At 40.2% G+C, this 18,570-nt stretch overlaps 2 protein-coding genes across 2 annotated transcripts in view; one reads left to right on the top strand and one right to left on the bottom strand.

The window, feature by feature from the left end:
- Positions 1-63: 63 nt before the first annotated feature.
- Positions 64-17,151, top strand: Tox4 (TOX high mobility group box family member 4). The gene is made up of 9 exons (XM_003474333.5): positions 64-219; positions 429-497; positions 6,318-6,560; positions 7,640-7,900; positions 8,228-8,458; positions 11,510-11,590; positions 11,923-12,666; positions 14,381-14,544; positions 15,383-17,151. The coding sequence occupies exons 1-9, from the start codon at positions 214-216 to the stop codon at positions 15,441-15,443; spliced, it is 1,860 nt and encodes a 619-aa protein (XP_003474381.1). The 5' UTR covers positions 64-213; the 3' UTR covers positions 15,444-17,151.
- Positions 16,862-18,570, bottom strand: part of Mettl3 (methyltransferase 3, N6-adenosine-methyltransferase complex catalytic subunit) — a 15,641-nt gene continuing 13,932 nt past the window's right edge. The window contains exons 9-11 of the mRNA XM_063236924.1: positions 18,431-18,496; positions 18,190-18,302; positions 16,862-17,088 (exon numbers count right to left, since the gene is read on the bottom strand). Of these exons, the coding sequence (XP_063092994.1) occupies positions 16,977-17,088; positions 18,190-18,302; positions 18,431-18,496 (291 nt within the window). The 3' untranslated portion in view covers positions 16,862-16,976. The remainder of the gene's footprint in view (positions 17,089-18,189; positions 18,303-18,430; positions 18,497-18,570) is intronic.

Raw genomic sequence — 18,570 nt, 5'->3', positions numbered from 1 at the left:
GCCTCTGGCACTTCTACATGCCATTATACCACCAAACTCCAGGGGGCGATAGCTAGCCTTTCGGTCGGCTCGCGCCTGACTGGTTGACTCATGACAGTTTCTTTCCAATCAGCGGAGAGCGACGCGCGTCCTTCCGGAAGTGACGCACTACGAGCCCAGTGGGGGCGGTGGGAGCGCAGAGAGGGCTGAGTCGGTACTAGCGGTTGTCTGAAAATGGAGGTACGAATTTGGGCGCTAAGAAGGCTGGCGAGAGAGCGCGTCAGACTGGGTTGAAGCGGAGGCGGGAATCTGGGCCGAGAAGTGGCTGACCGGAAGGACGAGAGAGCGAGTTTGGGGCTTGTTACCGGAATGTCGGGGTCAGAATTCGTCACTCCAGGCAAACTCCCTGCTCCCTTAACTTAACCCTACGGCTTTCTTTTGGTTTCCAGTTTCCCGGAGGAAATGACAATTACCTGACGATCACAGGGCCCTCGCACCCCTTCCTGTCAGGGGCCGAGGTGAGCGAGAGCCGCCGACGCGTGGGGAGGGGGTCGTGGTAGCTGGGCGGGGGCGGGGGAGGAGAGCGTGGAGGCCCAGGACTGGGGCTAATGGGAACCGGGACCGCGGTGTTTTGAGAAAAGTGGCGGCTGCTTTTTAGAAAAGAGGACTGACTGGGAAAGCCCGGGAAGCTGCTGTCACCAGAAAACCAGGATATTGAAAAGAGAGCCTGTTTAAGCTGGAGAGTGATTCGAAATTGAAAGATTGAATGAAACTGCCTCCTTTGGCTACCACAATTTTAAGGGTGGTGGCAACAGGAAGAAAAATTTTCAGCAGTTGAAGGAATTGGGGTAAGGGAAGGAGCTTATGAAGCAGGGTTATATTTGCACACAGTTAATTCTTGAATTCCAGGGAAGGGAAACATTTTTATTATGTACTTTGATAAAAGTGGTTACTGTTACACGTGCGGTATCAGCCAGTTTTGCTAATGGCAGTGGGGAATAAAACTCAGAACATAAAAGGAGCTGAATAGAACATACATTTGTTGCTGGTGACTCTTTAGGCAGGTTACCTTTGTAGCAACAATTTCCCAGCTGTCCAGTGACTGTAATAATAGGTTCTTATGATGCTGTGAAGAAGTAATGGTTATGGTGAGGGCCTAAAATATTCCTGAAAAAAATTTATGAAATGATCTCATACTGTAGATACATACCACTTGTGTGGGGAAAATAAAAGTGAAAGGTAAATGAGACAAGTATTTCCCAGTCTTTGAGATCCTTAAACTCTTAAACGTTTTACTATCTTTCAAGGATAATTTTTCCCAAAAGTTTTTATCTTTTTCTGTATTAAGAATTTTTAGTTGATGTTGAGTGGTTTTTTCCAAAAATGAATCTTAACATTTTCATGCATTAAAGTTAGATTGGTAGGGCCGGGGATGTAGCTCAGTGGCATAAGTGCCTGCCTAGCTAGTCCAAGTTCCAGAGTTTGATTCCCAGTACCACACACAAAGTTAGGTTGATAATGAGTAGTTGCTAGTTTTAAAAATGTATTACTGTTTTGGCCCTACTAGAGGAAGTGTAAAGTAAATGAATAGAAAATTTAGGAATAATATAAACCTAAAGCCCATTTAGTGTTTTGTGTACTCATTACCTGTTTCTTCTTAATGAGGTCTCCATGGTTTAATTTTACTATTTGAAATCTACTATTGGCTGCATCCACATAAAATGCCTCATTACCAATTTCTTCCCAGTTGGGTCTCCACAGTTCTAGTTCCATTATTTAGAGGGTTATAAATTGACCTTGTTCATATGAAAGTACATTTTAAAATTAAATACAAATGCTAGACTAGTGGTGCATCCCTATAGTCCCAGCACTCAGAGACAAGACCCTGTCTCAAAATTTTAAAGAGGATGGGAATGTAACACTGATGGGAATGTAGCACTGATTACATTCCCATCCTCTTTAAAATTGTAACACTGGGAAGTGCTCCTGGGTTCAATTCCCCCAGAATTTCAAATAAATAAGTAAATAAATAAAAATACACAAATAGCTTTCAGATACATCTTCTTTAGTGCTTTTGTGAAATTGAACAATCAAGATGTAACTACATGAGAGGGAGCCACTTGTTTGGTTTTAGTTTTGGTATTGGTTTTTTAAGACAGGGTCTCACTACATACTCAGGATAGTTTTGAACTCAGTGTATGTAGCCCGGGCTGCCTAGAACTTGCAGTGATCCTGTCTCAGCCTCCTGAAGGCTGGGATTATAGGTGTGCACCTCTACACCTGGTGAGGTAGAGCGTTTTTAACATCAAAAAGTTTAGGTTGGGGAGTATAACTCAGTGATGGAACATCTGCCTAGCATGTGTTAAAGATCTAAGGTTCATCCCCAGTACCATAGAAACAAAAGAGAAAAAAGATGCTTTCTGGGTTTGAATCTGTTCTATTTTTGTTTCGATGGCTTAAGTTTGTGGGTTGGTTTTGGTTTTTTTTTGTTGTTGTTTGTTTGGTTTTTTTGAGACAGTAATGTTAGGACCAATTGATGATTTCTGGCTGAATTGGTAAAGTTTTCACTATTACATCCATTTTTAAGGAAGGGTTATTTTTCTGGGCTTGGGGTGTACACCTGTAATGCACTTGGGAGACTGGGACAAAAGTTCTAGACCAGCACAGGCTACATGTCAAGTACAAACTGGCCTGGATTATGTACAGAAACTAAAACAAACAAGAAAACTACTTACTGATCCATAGTACCATGATACTATTAAAGAAATGGGTATGAAAAAATTCTCTAAAATAAGTATATGAAGAAACTAAAGAAATAATGGATGGCTAAGTGTATGAGTGGTAGAGCTCATACTTGGTATATGGAGGGATGTTGGTTCAATCCCCCGTGCTTTTAAAAAAAAAAAAAAAACAACCAATAAGGCACAGTAGCTTGTGTATAGGGGAAAGTGGAAAGGGAGGGAATGGTATCTTTTGGTTCTTAGTATCTAAACACCCTTTCTTATCACTCTGAAACTGCCTGCCTCAAGGTCAGTGAATTGGAGAAGGAAAGGAAAGCTGAAAAGGTAGAAGCATCCCGATAGCCCTCTTCTCTCCTTTTGGGTCCAAACCACTTGCTCTCATTTTAATATGTGCTACAGTTTTAACCTTTTTAAAAATCTTCACTATTTAGTGTGATTTAGTTAAATAATAGGTCTGCTAAAATAAGTATGCATGATTGGATTTTACTTGTAATTTTATAGATGACTTGTAGTGAGACATTTGAATGAACCTTTATGATTCTGTAGCATGTGATGTACCCTTCTCTATTCTTGGTGATTATAATTATCTTACTAGTCATGCTACACAGGAAGAAGTAAAGCTAAACAAACAGGAAGTCTATCATGAAAACTTCGGGTGTACTGTCTAACAAAGCTGTTTCCATATGTCAACTGGTAGTGCTTAGAAAAAATGCCTTGTCGATCTGCTACAATGGGATCTAGCATGTCTGGTCCATGAGAGCACTCCAGATGATTTATATTTTGCTCTATAAGGAGCAAAATGCTGACCCTTTCTTTTAGATATAAATTATTATTCCTTTTGAGTTTCCATTAACAAATAGTATCATTTTTCATGTCTTGGCAGAGTTGTTTTATTTGTTGTGGTAAGCAATAAAGGATAGGCATCTTGCTTTGCCATCGCAGTCTGTGTCTTACAAAATTGAGAACTATTTTACAATTATTAATATAGCAAATGTTTCCCTAAGTTATTTTTCCAGTCCCTGTCATCTTTTGTTTGTTTGCTTGAAAATCTGGGTAAGAATCTTGGTGCCTTATTCCTGAAAGATGGTCACCTAAACCTAAACTGAAATTTCAAAGTTTCTTAAGTCTTACACATCTGCAAAAGTTATGATTTGTATTGTCAGAGAAAACTCAGCTCTTGGAGCAAGTTTCTTCCATCAAGAGCTGCCTTCTGTGCTCTAAATGCAGCTCATGTGATATCCCAAATAGTTAGCAAATGTTTAGCAGACTTAAGTAAAATGGAGGAAAATGTAGAAACAAAGCCTATAGACATTTTTCTGTCTTCTAGGAAACTTATTTACCAATATGATTCCGAAAGATTGAGAATTTCACAGGTATACTGTTGTTTCTTCCATAGTGGGGAATAAATTCAGGGCTTTTCACACTGAGCTATGTCCTCAAGCATTTTCATTCATTCATTATTTGTTTATTAGTTTTGATTTTTTTAAAATAGGGTTTTGCTATGCAGTTCAGGCTTGCCTTGAGCTCACTGTAGCCTAGGCTGTCCCTGAATTCATGGCAAGTCTCCTGCCTCAGCCTTTCAAGTGCTAGGATTACAGGCATGTGCTACCATACCTAGCTCTTCAGTCTTTATTTTGAGACAGGGTCTTGCTCAATCACTAAGTTGCCCAGACTAGGCTTGAATTTGCAACCCTTCCACCTCAGAGGCCTCCTAGACCTGTTGGGGTCTCAAGTAGGTACCACTGCATCTGGCTAAACCCCTCCTTAGTTACCTGCTGACCAGAAGTACCCTGTCAGTCATACAACTATTTTTTTAAAAGGGCAGCAATATTAATGAGACCTTTTCTGAGGCCAGAGAAGCCTTTAAGGCCTTAAAGAATTTTTACTCATTATTTAATCATGGGGAAAATGTGGTTATGGAATTTGAGTTAGTTGGATTTTACTATGCTGTTAAGTTGATAGAATCTAAAGTTTCTTAAATTCCATTTATGATAACAGGTGGGGGACAAACTCATAATTACTAGGGTATCAATATTAGTAAAAACAGTGATTACTAAGGCATTATATGTATCAGGCAGTGTGATAACTTTTATGAACTAAGTCCAGTTTATCCTTATAACTGTTTGAGTAGATTAACATTTTAATCCCAGTTATATAGATGAGGAAAAGCCACTGAAGGTAATAAATGGCAGAGCTGGGACCTGAACCCAGACCAAAGTCTCTTGCTGTGACTTATTATGATCTGCCACTAAAATGCCTCCAGTGTAGTTTTTTGGTGTCAAAAAGGAACCACAGGGCTGGGGATATAGCTCAGCAGTACAGCGCCTGCCTGGCAAGCGAAAGGTCATGAGTTCGATTCCTACTGCCAAAAAAAAAAAAAAAGGAGCCACAGCAGGTAACATATCTTAGGGCATACATTGATGTTAGCTGTGTGAGTAGTCGTCCCATTCAGACAGGAAAGAGTGAATTGTTGGTTCAGCTGGACTCAGAGGAAGGGACTTAAGTCCTTAGCCTATTGGAGAAGTTTTTCCTTTCTCTCTTGCATAAAGACTTGGTCAGAGCAAGTCTAGGCATGTGTTTAGAACTGTTAATAACCCTTGTGAACTGGGCTAACGATAGTATTTTTTTTCACAGTTTTCTTTTCTTTTTTTTTTTTTTTATCGGTACCGGGGATTGAACTCACGACTGCCTGCTTGCAAGGCAGGTGCTTATGCCGCTGAGCTAAATCCCTAGCCTCTTCACAGTTTTCTTACCTGGCATTATTGGGGCTTCCTCAAAATCAAATTTTTTTTTTTTGTCTTTTTCCTTTTTATCAATACTGGAGATTGAACTCATGACTGCCTGCTTACAAGGCAGGGGCTTATGCCGCTGAGCTAAATCCCCAGCCCCACTTCCTCAAAATCTTATAAAATGGGAATCTTGTTTATTGGTAACATTAAATTTCTAAAATGAAAAGTTAGGAAACTCTTTAAGTGCAAATATTTTAGAGGGGTAGAAGTTTCCCATGATAGTGTCTTGTAGGGTTTGCTTCAAAATGAACCTAAAGCAATGTAGTCTGGCAGTAAAGTGTAATAGTTACGAAATAACTGCTTTCAGAATTTTTAGATTTCAAGCATCATAGCTAAATAGGTTACGAAAGCAAGTTCCTAACAGTGCTACCATTCATTATATCAGTGATTATTTAGGGCAGTCAAATGGTAAAAGTTGAAAAGAGATAAAGGAATTGAAAATTGTAGTTGTTGACAGTCTCATATATGTCATATGACAAAAGGCATAAGAAGATAGATTTATTTATAAAATTAGGTAGGTTCTAAGAAATCTATTTCCTTTTTTTGTTTTGTTTGGTTTTGTTTTGTTTTTGCGACAAGGTCTCATTATATATCCCAGACTGGCATTGAACTGATTGTGTAGCCCAGGTTGGACTCAAACTTATGCCTTAGGCTCCCGAGTGCTGGGATTATAGGCATATGACACCAATCCTGGCGAAGAAATGTATTTTTTAGAACAGAATCTGCATAGTACCTTGCTGTGTTTTTCACTTAGAAGAATGCAGTTCCATCTCCTTGTACTAATTGTTTTTCTCTTTTTCCCCTACAGACATTCCATACACCAAGCTTGGGTGATGAGGAATTTGAAATCCCACCTATCTCCTTGGATTCTGATCCCTCACTGGCTGTCTCGGATGTGGTCAGCCACTTTGATGACCTGGCAGACCCATCTTCCTCACAAGATGGCAGTTTTTCAGCCCAGTATGGGGTGCAAACATTGGACATGCCTGTGGGCATGACCCATGGCTTGATGGAGCAGGGCGGGGGGCTCCTGAGTGGGGGCTTGGCCATGGTAAGGGGCTAAACATTGTCAGGCTCCTACAGGCATGGTGTTGGGAAGGCAGAAATAATATTTTTACTACATTTGGGTATTCTTATTTTTTCAGCTAAAGGTTGTGTACAAAAATGTATTTTTACCTGAATACATAAAATTTACTATCTGGGTCAATTTTACTTGAAAAGTAATTTTAAAATTTTAGCTTTTTTTTTTTTTGGTACTGGGAATCAAACTTGTGCTTGCCAGACAGATGTTTATGCCTTGAGCTAAATCCCCGGCCTTTGTGATTTAAAATTTTTAAATATTCAGTATTACTCCTGAAATGAAACTCATTTACTCTAATTTTAAAAAAGAGTGTCCCTTTTATTGTGGCCTTCACATCCTGTAATTCACATGTATGATAGTCGGTGTATTAAGGGATTTATTCAAAAGTAGTCTGAACCAAATGTATTAATATGGATTGATATATAAACTACTGTGTTGGATTTCTAGCACATATTAATAGTAGCATATCCACACCCTGTATATGATGCCAGGCATCTCTAATATTGATGTTGTCTCCTATAATTGCTTATGCATTGCAACTATTAAAACGCACAATTTTAGGAGCTACAGATGGGGAAGTTTTTCTTCACTGTGTTGTCACTACTGCATATTGCTGAATAAGTTATTTGCAGTCAACCTGCCCAAGATTAAGATTTCTCCAGTTATTTTTATTTTTTTGAGATTGGATTTTACTGTATAGATCAGGCTGATCTTGAACTCGCTGTGTAACTCAGGCTGGCCTCAAACTCATGGCAGTCCTCCTGCTAAGTGCCTAAGTGCTGAAATTACAGGCATGTCCTACCCTCTTGATTACTTTTAATTATTTTAGAAATAGGTCTTTGAATGCAGAGGAGTAAATTTACTAATTTCTGTAGTTTTAAAAATGCTTAATAGATTTTATTTATTTTTACATATTTTCTTTGTAGAGTTAAATAATGATACAATCTGGGTAAGCTAGGGATTTAGAAGCTATCTTGAATTTGGGGTGGAGATGGGGCTAGTAGTATGTTTAATATTAACTATGTAATTAGTCCTTCTACTTCCCTCAGGATTTGGCCCACTCTATAGGAACTCAGTACAGTGCCAACCCACCTGTTACAATCGATGTACCAATGACAGATATGACATCTGGCTTGATGGGTGATAGCCAGCTGACCACCATCGATCAGTCAGAACTGAGTTCTCAGCTTGGTTTGAGCTTAGGGGGTGGCACCATCTTGCCACCTGCACAGTCACCTGAGGATCGTCTTTCAACCACCCCTTCACCTACTAATTCACTTCATGAGGATGGTGTTGAGGATTTCCGGAGGGTGAGGCATTCCCATCCAAGATCACTTCTGGTCTGATAACCATGAGGTGGAATTCTTGGCATATAGATCCTAATCTGTGTTCTTTGCTCCTACCTTGTCATCTCCTCTGCTCTTGTTGTGGGTATGAGGTTGCTTTCCAGTTTATAACCTTCCTCCCAACCTCATTCATATTAGTCTTCACATACTTTAGTTTTAAACCCGTTGCATCTGTGTTTAGTATAATTCCATTCATGTGACTGGTTCTTCCCAAATTAAAAAAACCTTCATAGTTTAGACACAATAATTTATTCTTCTGCCTTGTAATTCTCTCTCTTGTCTTCCCTACAGCAACTTCCCAGCCAGAAGACAGTTGTGGTGGAAGCAGGAAAAAAGCAGAAGGCTCCAAAGAAGAGGAAAAAGAAAGATCCTAATGAACCTCAGAAGCCGGTTTCAGCATATGCTTTATTTTTTCGTGACACACAAGCTGCCATCAAGGGACAGAATCCTAATGCCACTTTTGGAGAAGTTTCAAAAATTGTGGCTTCTATGTGGGACAGTCTTGGAGAAGAGCAGAAACAGGTAAGGAAAATCAGTGGCTAGTGAATGTTGTGCAAGTTTTTAAATAAGGGCTTTCTTTTAACATTTGTACATATTCTTATTTCTCAGTTTTTTGTCAGTGGCATTCACATGTCATCCTGTACCTTAGAAATTGCATCTGTGCAGTAAATCCAGGAAACTATTTTATATTATTTTATTATGGTGGTGGTGATGAAACCCAAGGCTGAACACATGCTGTGCATGCTCTCTACCACTGAGCTACATCTCCAACTCTGCAAACTCATTTCAGAAAAATCAGCAATAATTATAATACTGCATCTTTTGCAAATTAAAGCAACACTGAACATTCCACTTCACACCAGAAAGAATGGATATTAAGAAGTCAATAACAAATGCTGGCGGGCTGTGGGAAAAAGGAACCTTTCTCTACTGTTGGTGGAGTGAAGACTGGGTGCAGCGACTGTGGAAATCAGTGTAGTGATTCCTTAAAAAACTAGGATTGGAGGTCCCATTTGACCCAGGTATTCCCCTTCTGGGTATCTTCCCAGAAGAATTAAAAACATCATACCACGATATATGTACACCCACGTTTATAGCAGCACAATTTGTTTTCTTTTTGGTAGTGGGTATCAAATTCATGACCTCGAACTTGTCAGGTAGGAACTCGTGCCACTGAGTTAAGTCCCTGGCCCAGCAGCACAATTTGTAATAGCTACATCTTGGAAACAGCCTAAATGCCCCTCAACAGAGGAATGGATAAAAAAGATGTGATGTTTTTATACTATGGAGTACTACTCAGCCATAAGGATAAAGTTAAACTTTTATAGGTAAATGGATGCAACATAAATCTGACATGTATGTGTAAACATCGCATTGTCTCACTAGTGTGAGTCACTGAAACTATATATAGATATGTGTATGTATAAGTATAGTTATACAAAAAGATAGTTATACTACTGATTCCTCTGAGTTCATTGAAGAGAAAGGTTTGTGCTAGTATTGTTAGGACAATTAAATGCAGATATCTTGTACTCCGAGTAACTGATAGGAATATAACCATACACAATATACATTCAATGGTTAACCCCTAATTATTGTGTTTTAAAATTTTTGGATTTTTTGGTTTTCTTCTCTTTAAAATAAAATTTTAAAAAATTAAGAATACTGCATCTTAGGTGGGCCTGGCCCATAGGTTTTTAATCCTAGTGCTCTCTGAGAGGCTAAAGCAGAAAGATGACAAGTGTGAGCCCATCCTGGGAAATTTAGCAATTTAGAGACAGTGTCTCAAAGAACAAAATATAAGGCTGGTGATAGAGCTTCGTGTAAAAGCCCTGGTTTATGTATTAGGTTCAGTACCCAGTACTTAAAAGCAAGAACCATCTTTCCGAAACTACAAAATAGCCACAATTCCCCTCCCCCCTTTTTTTTAAAAATATAAACTGGGGTCATAGTGTACAGTTCAGATAGCAAACAGGTTATTTACTCCAGATACCACATGCTTTCCACTAACAGTATCTCAGAATTCCTGGTGCATTTTTAACTATTTTTCATGTTTGGTAATTTAGGTTTTTCTAAACCTCATTATTTCCCTGTTTGTAAAATCAGACTATTGTGTTTGGGGATTTAGTTCAGTGGCATAAGTGCCTGCCTGGCAGGTGTGAGGTTGTAAGTTTGATCCCCAGTACGAAATAAATAAATAAATAGTTAGACTATTCCTCAGAAAGTTGTATGTTGATGTTAACTGTAAACATTTGCATTTATAATTTCATTTAGTTTTCTCATTGGCCTAGTGTAAAGTGGAAAACTACATAATCTCTCTAAATGTAATCAATTTAAAAAATAACTGAAGCTAGTGAGGCATGGTGGCTCATGCCTGTAATACCAGCATTCAAGAGGCTAACAAGGAAAATTGCTATGAGTTTGAGGCCAGCCTAAGCTACAGAGTAAGTTCAAGGATAGTCTAACTACATAGCGAGACCCTGTCTCAAAAGACCAAAAAAAGGGGGATGGGGATTTAGCTCAGTGGCATAAGTGCCTGCCTTGCAAGCGCATGGTCATGGGTTTGATCCCCAGTACCGATTAAAAAAAAAAAGACCAAAAAAAAAATTGATACTGTACAAATATAAAATTGACATTGATGACTAATTATGATTACCCTCTGAGCAATCTTTTTTTTTTTTTTTTTTTTTTGATACCGGGCATTGAACTCAATCTCATATTTGTCAAGCAGGCAATTACACTGCTGAGTCTAAACCCCTGGCCCTATGATTACCCTAACTTCCTGGGTCTTATGTCAAATAAGTTCTGTACTTACGATTTGAAATAAAAATCTGAATTTATTATAAATAATGTATATTAGCTATCGGTTGCTATAAAGCATACCTAATCACAATCCTAATCACTTGAAATGGTGTCAGTTTATTATTTCTCAAGATTCCATGTGTTTAGGTAGTTTTCTTGCTCTTCTTGCCTGGCCTCTTTGCTATAATTATAATCAGATGACCTTCCCATGCCTAGCAGTTTGTGCTGCCTGTTAGCTAAGATACGTTGGTGGTTCTTTACGTGGCTTTTGCTCCTATGTAGGCTAGACTGGCTTATGTACAGTATGGCCAGCATTCCAAGAACTTGAAAAGAGATGCCTCTGGGTCTCTTAAATTGCATTGTTAGTTCAACACATTCTTATGATCATACAAATCACAGAGCAAGCCCAGATTCGTAGAAGTAAGCTTCAGCTTTTGATGGGAGAAGGAGCTTATACACAGGAAAATTGTTGCTATCCTTACAAACTTTTACTGGTTATGCTGGACAGCGATGCTCGCAGGCTAAACAGACTGCGAATCTGACATAATTGGGTCAGGGTTTATTCTTGGTAAGGATTTTGTAGGTGTTCTGGCTAGACTGTTATGGATTGATCGATTTTTCAGAGTGACACTGCCAGGGAGGCAGTCTTCATTGTTGTCACTGAAAGGAGTTATCAGTAATCCAATTGAGATGAATTGTCATTTGCTGAGGAATAATGTGGAATTACCAGTCTTTTTTCAGGAATAGGGACTTTTTAAATTTGTCTTATAGGTGTATAAGAGGAAAACTGAAGCTGCCAAGAAAGAGTATCTGAAGGCTCTAGCAGCTTATAAAGACAACCAAGAGTGTCAGGTAAGAGGACTAGGGGAGGTGGATCTTTAAAACCAGTTTGTTTTAAAAAACCATTAGCACTTACAAGAAGTAAATTCCACTGAAAACTTGTTGAACCTATTAACACTAAGTAGTTTTAAAAGCTTAAAAAATACTTAAATAGCTTTCCTTTATTGTGTATCATATAAACCTTGCCAGTCTTCAAGTTTACTCATCATTTCCAGTGTTTATCAAAGGCAGTATTGTTAGCTACTTTTTTCAGTCTATAATGTGTCTTTTATTGAGGGATCATTGGAATGAGTATGTCCTGCAGTAAAGAGTAAAACCCTTTAACTTTCTTGGTCTTCTTTTAGGCCACTGTGGAAACAGTGGAGTTGGATCCAGTGCCACCAGCCCAAACTCCTTCACCACCTCCTGTGGCTACTGTTGACCCAGCATCTCCAGCACCAGCCTCAACAGAGTCGCCTGCCCTATCTCCTTGCATTGTTGTTAATTCCACTCTTTCATCCTATGTGGCAAACCAAGCATCTTCTGGGGCTGGGGGTCAGCCCAATATCACCAAGTTGATTATTACCAAACAGATGCTGCCCTCTTCTATTACCATGTCTCAAGGAGGCATGGTTACTGTTATCCCAGCCACAGTAGTGACCTCCCGGGGGCTCCAGCTGGGCCAAACCAGTACAGCAACTATCCAGCCCAGCCAGCAAGCCCAGATTGTCACTCGGTCAGTGTTGCAGGCAGCAGCAGCAGCTGCTGCTTCTATGCAACTGCCGCCACCCCGACTACAGCCTCCTCCATTACAACAGATGCCTCAGCCCCCAGCTCAGCAGCAAGTTACCATTCTACAACAGCCACCTCCACTTCAGGCCATGCAACAGCCTCCACCTCAGAAAGTTAGGATCAACTTACAGCAACAGCCACCACCTCTGCAGAGTAAGATTGCACCTCCACCAACGCTGAAAATGCAGACCACAGTAGTTCCACCTGTTGTGGAAAGCAGTCCTGAGCAGCCTGTGAACAGCAGCCCTGAGGTTCATCCAGTGGAGGCAGCCACTCCTGATGCAATTTGTGAGATGATCACAGATGTTGTTCCTGAGGTGAGCCTTGTTTCTGCTTTCTCTTAACTAGCTTTTTTTTTTTTTTTTTTTTGTCTTTTTCGTTTTTTTTATCGGTACCAGGGATCGAACTCACGACTGCCTGCTTGCAAGGCAGGCGCTTATGCCGCTGAGCTAAATCCCCAGCCCCTTAACTAGCATTTTTTAAAAAGGGTAGGGAAATGCTGCTAGTATTTGATATGTGGTAGCCAGTATGAAGCCTCTAGTAGACAACAGGAACTCCCTCAGTGACTTCCCCATCTGCACTCAGCGTGTTTTTATTAAACATTAAGAGGACTTCCTGTCCCAAGCCTTTGTGCGTGTGTGTACTGATGATAACCCTAGGGTCCTTCCCATCCTTTGTGTTTTTTGAGACAGGTCTTGCTCAGTTACCCAAGCCGGGTTTGAATTTACAAATCCTTCCATGTCAGCCTTCCAAAATGCTGGGATTATAGGCATGGGCCACCATGCTAGACTTTGGTCTGTTTTGTTTTGAGGCAGGATCTTGCTTTGTAATGCAGGCTGGCCTAGAACTCACAGCAACCTGCCAGCCTCAGCCTCCCAAATGCTGGGATTTTAGGTGTGTGCTGTCGCACCTAGCCAGACCCCTTTTTTTTGTTTGTTTTAGAATCAAGTTTGACCTCTCACCTGCCTGGCAGGCACTGTGTTGCTGAGCTATATCCTCGGCCCCAGACTACTTCCTGTGTGAGCAAAGGCAGCAGTGTGGTGTGATGAGAGAATAGAACATGTGTGTTACTTTGCAGAGGAAGACTATCCAAGGAGCCTACACCTTCACATTAAATCCTTTAACCTCTATGCTATGTTTACTGCTTAGCTTTAAATATACGTGAGGAGTCAGATACAACCAAAAAATATGTTTGGTCTGTATCATGAAGTCTTTTAAAAGGGATACTACACAAATGCCAGTTACCATAGTTTTTTAAAACCTGTACTTCATGGACTGGGGATTTAGCTCAGAGGCATAAGCACCTGCCTTGCAAGGCAGGTGGTCATGAAAAAGAAAACCTGTACTTCACCAGTAATCAATTTACAATCTTTTTTTTTTTTTTTTTGGTGCCAGGGATTGATCTCACTACCTCATGCTTGCCAGGCAGTTACTGTGCCACTGAGCTAAATCTCCAGTCCCCAACAATCACTTTAAAAGATGGGTTTCAGTTGGGGAATGTAGTATAGGACAAGAGCACTTACTTGTCTAATATATGTGATAGTCTAGGTTTGACTCCTAGTACCACCAAAAGAATGTGGGGGGGAGCTGTTTGAGACCCTAGTTCTATAATAAGACAGTCATTTAAAAGAAGGGATACCTTAGCCACAAGGAAGTCTATGATCTGCAGATGCTTTTCCTTTTTATAACAGTGAATTTTCTTCCTCTTAATATCCCTTTCTAGCTTCATTAATGCATCTCATACTCTACTACACACTCCTCTTAATACTTTTCAGAAGGGTATTGTTTCAGTGTGGTGCAGTGAACCAAAATTTAAAGAGCACTAGCATATGCCCTGACTTCCCCTCGGAGAAGACTATTCATCATTCTGCTTGGCAGAGCTCTAAAACTGAAGAGTAAAGACCAAGAACACCCTTTATCCCTACATGAGTAATTGTAAACATCCCGTCTCACTGGATCCCAAGGATAATGACTGCATGGGTAGAAGGGAGGCAGCAAAATAATCTGTCTTGGTTACTCTTCCTCTCCCAGGTCGAGTCTCCTTCCCAGATGGATGTTGAACTGGTGAGTGGGTCTCCTGTGGTGCTGTCACCTCAGCCTCGATGTGTCAGGTCTGGCTGTGAAAACCCTCCTGTCGTGAGTAAAGACTGGGACAATGAGTACTGCAGCAATGAATGTGTAGTGAAGCACTGCAGGTGAGTGTCCATTTCTTACAGTTCAGGTGTGGTTAAGTTAACTGTGGAGAAGTGCAGGAACCTTCAGGGTATAGTCAGTATTATCTCACCTTAGAATGGCTTGAAGAGGCTAATTGAAAATTGAAAAGTGTCTCTGCTTAAATAGAGCTTATAGGCCAAACATGATGACACACACCTGTAATTGCAGCACCTGTAATTGGTGGGCTGAGGCAGGAGGATTGCCATGAGTTCAGTACCAGTTTATGTTACATAGTGAGTTTTGAAGGTCAGCCTGATCTACATAAAAAGATCCTGTATCAGTAAATACATACATACATACATCGATAAAGCGAGCTTACATTTAGAGTTGGAATCATAGCTCAGTGCTAGAGCATCTGCCTGGTGTACATGAGGTCCTACATTCCCAGAGTGATGATGACTGGAAGCAAAGACACCTTAAACTTTCAAGCTGTTAGTGACTCTGAATATTAGCCTTTTAATCCTTAAGAAAGCCTTCCTGATTCCTTAAGGAGCTGAAAATTGGGAGTGGGCATAAGTGAAAAGCAGCACAGTAAAAAGAACTAAATAATGTGAAAGGAATGAAAATTGTTACAATTTACCCTTTTACCCCAATTGGCCTGGGAATTGTCTGTGTCTGTGAAACAAGGTATATTTATAGACCCTATCTTAAGTCCCCTACAGTAGATGGGATTGCCTCTACTTTCTTTAGGTCCATTGCTCTTACATTCCTCAAGTGGTACTGTCTTACCTTGATGTTGAAGGGAATGTGGGAACTTGTTTAAGACAGTTTAGAAGAATGTATATAGGTCGTAATTTTAAATTTGTGTCTTTCCCTTAGGGATGTATTTTTGGCCTGGGTAGCCTCCAGAAATTCAAACACCGTGGTATTTGTGAAATAGTCTTTCCTGTTCTCCAAGCCAGTGAAGATTTATCTGCTGAGAAGAAGTCCAAGAGCCTGTTTTTGAGACACAAGCTGGGCTTCTGGTAGTGCCTGATCTCAACTCACCATGGTCCTTTATGCCCCCTGCCTCCCCTTTCAGAGGCAAAGCTATGGAGCTGGGTTATTGAGTTTGCTGTAGTCTGTAATGCTTTTTACTTTCAACTGCAAGCAGAAATATCAAGATAGTAGCAAAGGAAAAGGTGAAGGGCATATAAACGAGCCAATCATAGGGATGGTAGGGGTGGTGGGGTGGTTTGAGGAAACAGTATAACTGTCGTAGGACTTACCTAAAATATTAAAATGATGGGAGAGGACTTGGCTTTGAGCCTAGGAGAAAACACTGTGTCCATTTAAAAGGGATAAGAGGGATAAGGGTATAGTACAGTGGTAGAAGGGCCCTTGAGTTCAATCCTCAGCACACGTAAAACAGGATAAAAGGTTTCATCAAACATACCTCCTTAATAGCTAAGTGTATTGGCACATGCCTAAAATCCCAGCACACTCAGGAAGCTGAGCAGGATGATCACCAAGTTTGAGATCAGCCTGAGCAACCTAGTGACTTAGCAAGACCCTGTCTCAGACAAAACACCCATTGAACCACCATCAATAAATACAATGATGGGTATGCATAATCCCAATATTCAGGAGACTAAAGCAGGATAACCATAAATTCAAGATTGGCCTGAACTACAAAATGAGACCCTGTCTCAAAAAAAGGGAAAAAACCTGTTTTGAGGAGAGTGGTTTGTGACACAGGAACATGGAACTATAGAGAAAATAACATTGCCCAGGAGGTTCTTGTTTATTTCTCTTCAGTATTTCTATAGTTATTATACTCTTCTGATTTGTTAGTACAGTTTATCAGAGGTAGAAGTGAAAAGCCCCTAATTTAAAAGAGATTCTACTAAAGTCTAAAGAGTTTGTATTCCGTTTGATGAAATACCGTCTAAATAACAGGCCAGAGCTGTTTTTAATTTAAAGGCTAATTGTCTATGGCACTTAACCTGAGCTTATTTTTCTTGGAAACAAACTACCAAATAATAGACTAGCAAAGCCACATGTTTGTAACAGGATAGCAAGTTTAAGGCATGATATATATCCCCAGAGGGGACAATATTAAGTGAAAGTCAAAATTCCTACCTTGAGAAATGCTATCCTAGGGAACTCCCTTCTTACTCAGCTACATTCATGTACTAATCGCTAACCATTTTGATCCTACAACAGTCCTCTTTTGTAATGATCAGGATGTCACTGCTTTCCATGCATTTATTCACTTTCAACACTCACAGGGACCTAATGAGGTAGGTAACAGTCCCAGAGTTGCACAAGAACACACTTATCAAAGGGCAGAACTAGAAATCCACCTTAAGATCCCAATTATAATACAAACCTTTATTTAAATAAAAGAAAACAGTTACTGTACAAATACTGACTCTTCAGATACATGCACTTGCAGGGCCATGGCCCTGGATGCTCAGCTCTGTAGGCGTGTCTATAAATTCTTGGGTTTAGAGATGATTCCATCTGGATACCTTTGCTTGAACCGTGCAACAACATCTGGATCTAATAGGTGGATCCCATCAAGTTGGTTTCCAAGGGTGATCCTGAAATGGGGAAAAGGGAGCAAACCAGAAATCTTGGAATTAAAGGATTACTATATAATTAAAGGGTGTATGCTTTTTATTAAGACTGCCTAATCTCATGAGAGACACACATCAATTCTTTTTACAATACTGTAACATTAAAATAGTATCTGTAGTTAAGACCTGGCACAGATGTTGAGTCAGGTGCAGCAGTATGTTATTACTGAGGAGACCTGCCACAAGTACAAGACCAGCCTGGGCTACACATTAAGACCCTATCTCAAAAAACAAAATGAAACCCAGAACGCAAGTACAGATGTGATGGTAAGACGAGTTTGCAAGGCCAGGGATTTAGCTCAGGGCATAAGCGCCTGCCTGGCAAGTGTAAGGTTGTGAGTTTAATTCAGTGCCAAAAAACAAAACAAGCTTGCAGCTGGGCATAATAGTATATGCCTATATTCCCTACTACTCGGGAGTAGGCTGAAATGGGAAGGTACTTCAGGATGTAGCTCTGGTAGGGCACTTGCCTACTATGCACAAAGCCCTGGGTTCAATCCCAAGGACTCCCCATCTAGGCAACAAAAAGTGGATAATCAACAGGTTAATAACTGATAATCTAATCAGGCCTGTTTCCGACAGGTGCTGTGAGTATTCTTTCCATAAATAAAATGTTGGCAGCACGTCATTTAAAGGAGTGGAACCACCAGGGGGCAGATTCAGTACATGCCATAGGATGGTTGAGGAAGAGCCTTAGGCTGGAAGGCTGCAGACAACTATAGCAGCTAGAAGCTCACTCAGGACTGTTGAGGCCAGTTGGGGTACAGTCTTTTAAAAAAAAAAAAATTGTGAACAGTGCTTAGAGTCCTAGATCTGAAGTTTCCAGTGAATTGCATAATCACAAACAGTTTAAATGCAAGCTTAAAACACTTAAATCCTCTGAAAGCCCATTTATAGACTAACAATGTGAGGTAAGGTCATACTAATTTTTCCTTGAGTAGTTTGTGCCATAGAACCTAGACCAGTGACAATAAACCTTTTAGAGCTTTCCATGACAACAGCCTGCTGTGGTATGCCAGCCACAGATTTGCCACCACCAGCCCAGCCTGTTTCCCATGTCCTTACCAGTTAGGTTGCACATTGTGTGGGCGTCCAAATAACTCAATCTTGCGAGTGCCAGGGGACAGTCTTTCAATCATGCCATAAATTTCATCTGGTTTATGACTAGTAGAACGAACCTAGAAAACAAAGACTAGTTTTTAAGTCAGCCACGATTACAGATCTACCTTGTATAATCTAAATCTAATCTGGAATGAATACACGTGACAAAAATGTTAAAGTTTCAGGTGACTTACAAAGCACGTACCTCAGCTACAATCACGTCACAATCTAGACCCTGGTTGAAGCCTTGAGGATTGCCTTTGACACCAACCTGCTCACCACAGAGAAGAGAATTACCTTACAAAACCATACTTTTGAACTTTCTCTATTAAAAAAATATTCCTG

This window comes from Cavia porcellus, unplaced genomic scaffold (genome assembly GCF_034190915.1).
Source record: "Cavia porcellus strain 051 isolate PalLab524CR breed Dunkin Hartley unplaced genomic scaffold, mCavPor4.1 scaffold_26, whole genome shotgun sequence".
NCBI classification, from domain to species: domain Eukaryota; kingdom Metazoa; phylum Chordata; class Mammalia; order Rodentia; family Caviidae; genus Cavia; species Cavia porcellus.
Note: the sequence above shows the minus strand (reverse complement) of the source record. Positions and strands in the feature narration are given on the sequence as shown.

Excerpts from the sequence above, each read along its gene's own strand:
- Tox4 (XM_003474333.5), top strand. Across the intron at positions 8,459-11,509 it reads TTGGAGAAGAGCAGAAACAG|GTGTATAAGAGGAAAACTGA; the intron begins GTAAGGAAAATC and ends TTTGTCTTATAG. Across the intron at positions 12,667-14,380 it reads TCACAGATGTTGTTCCTGAG|GTCGAGTCTCCTTCCCAGAT; the intron begins GTGAGCCTTGTT and ends TTCCTCTCCCAG.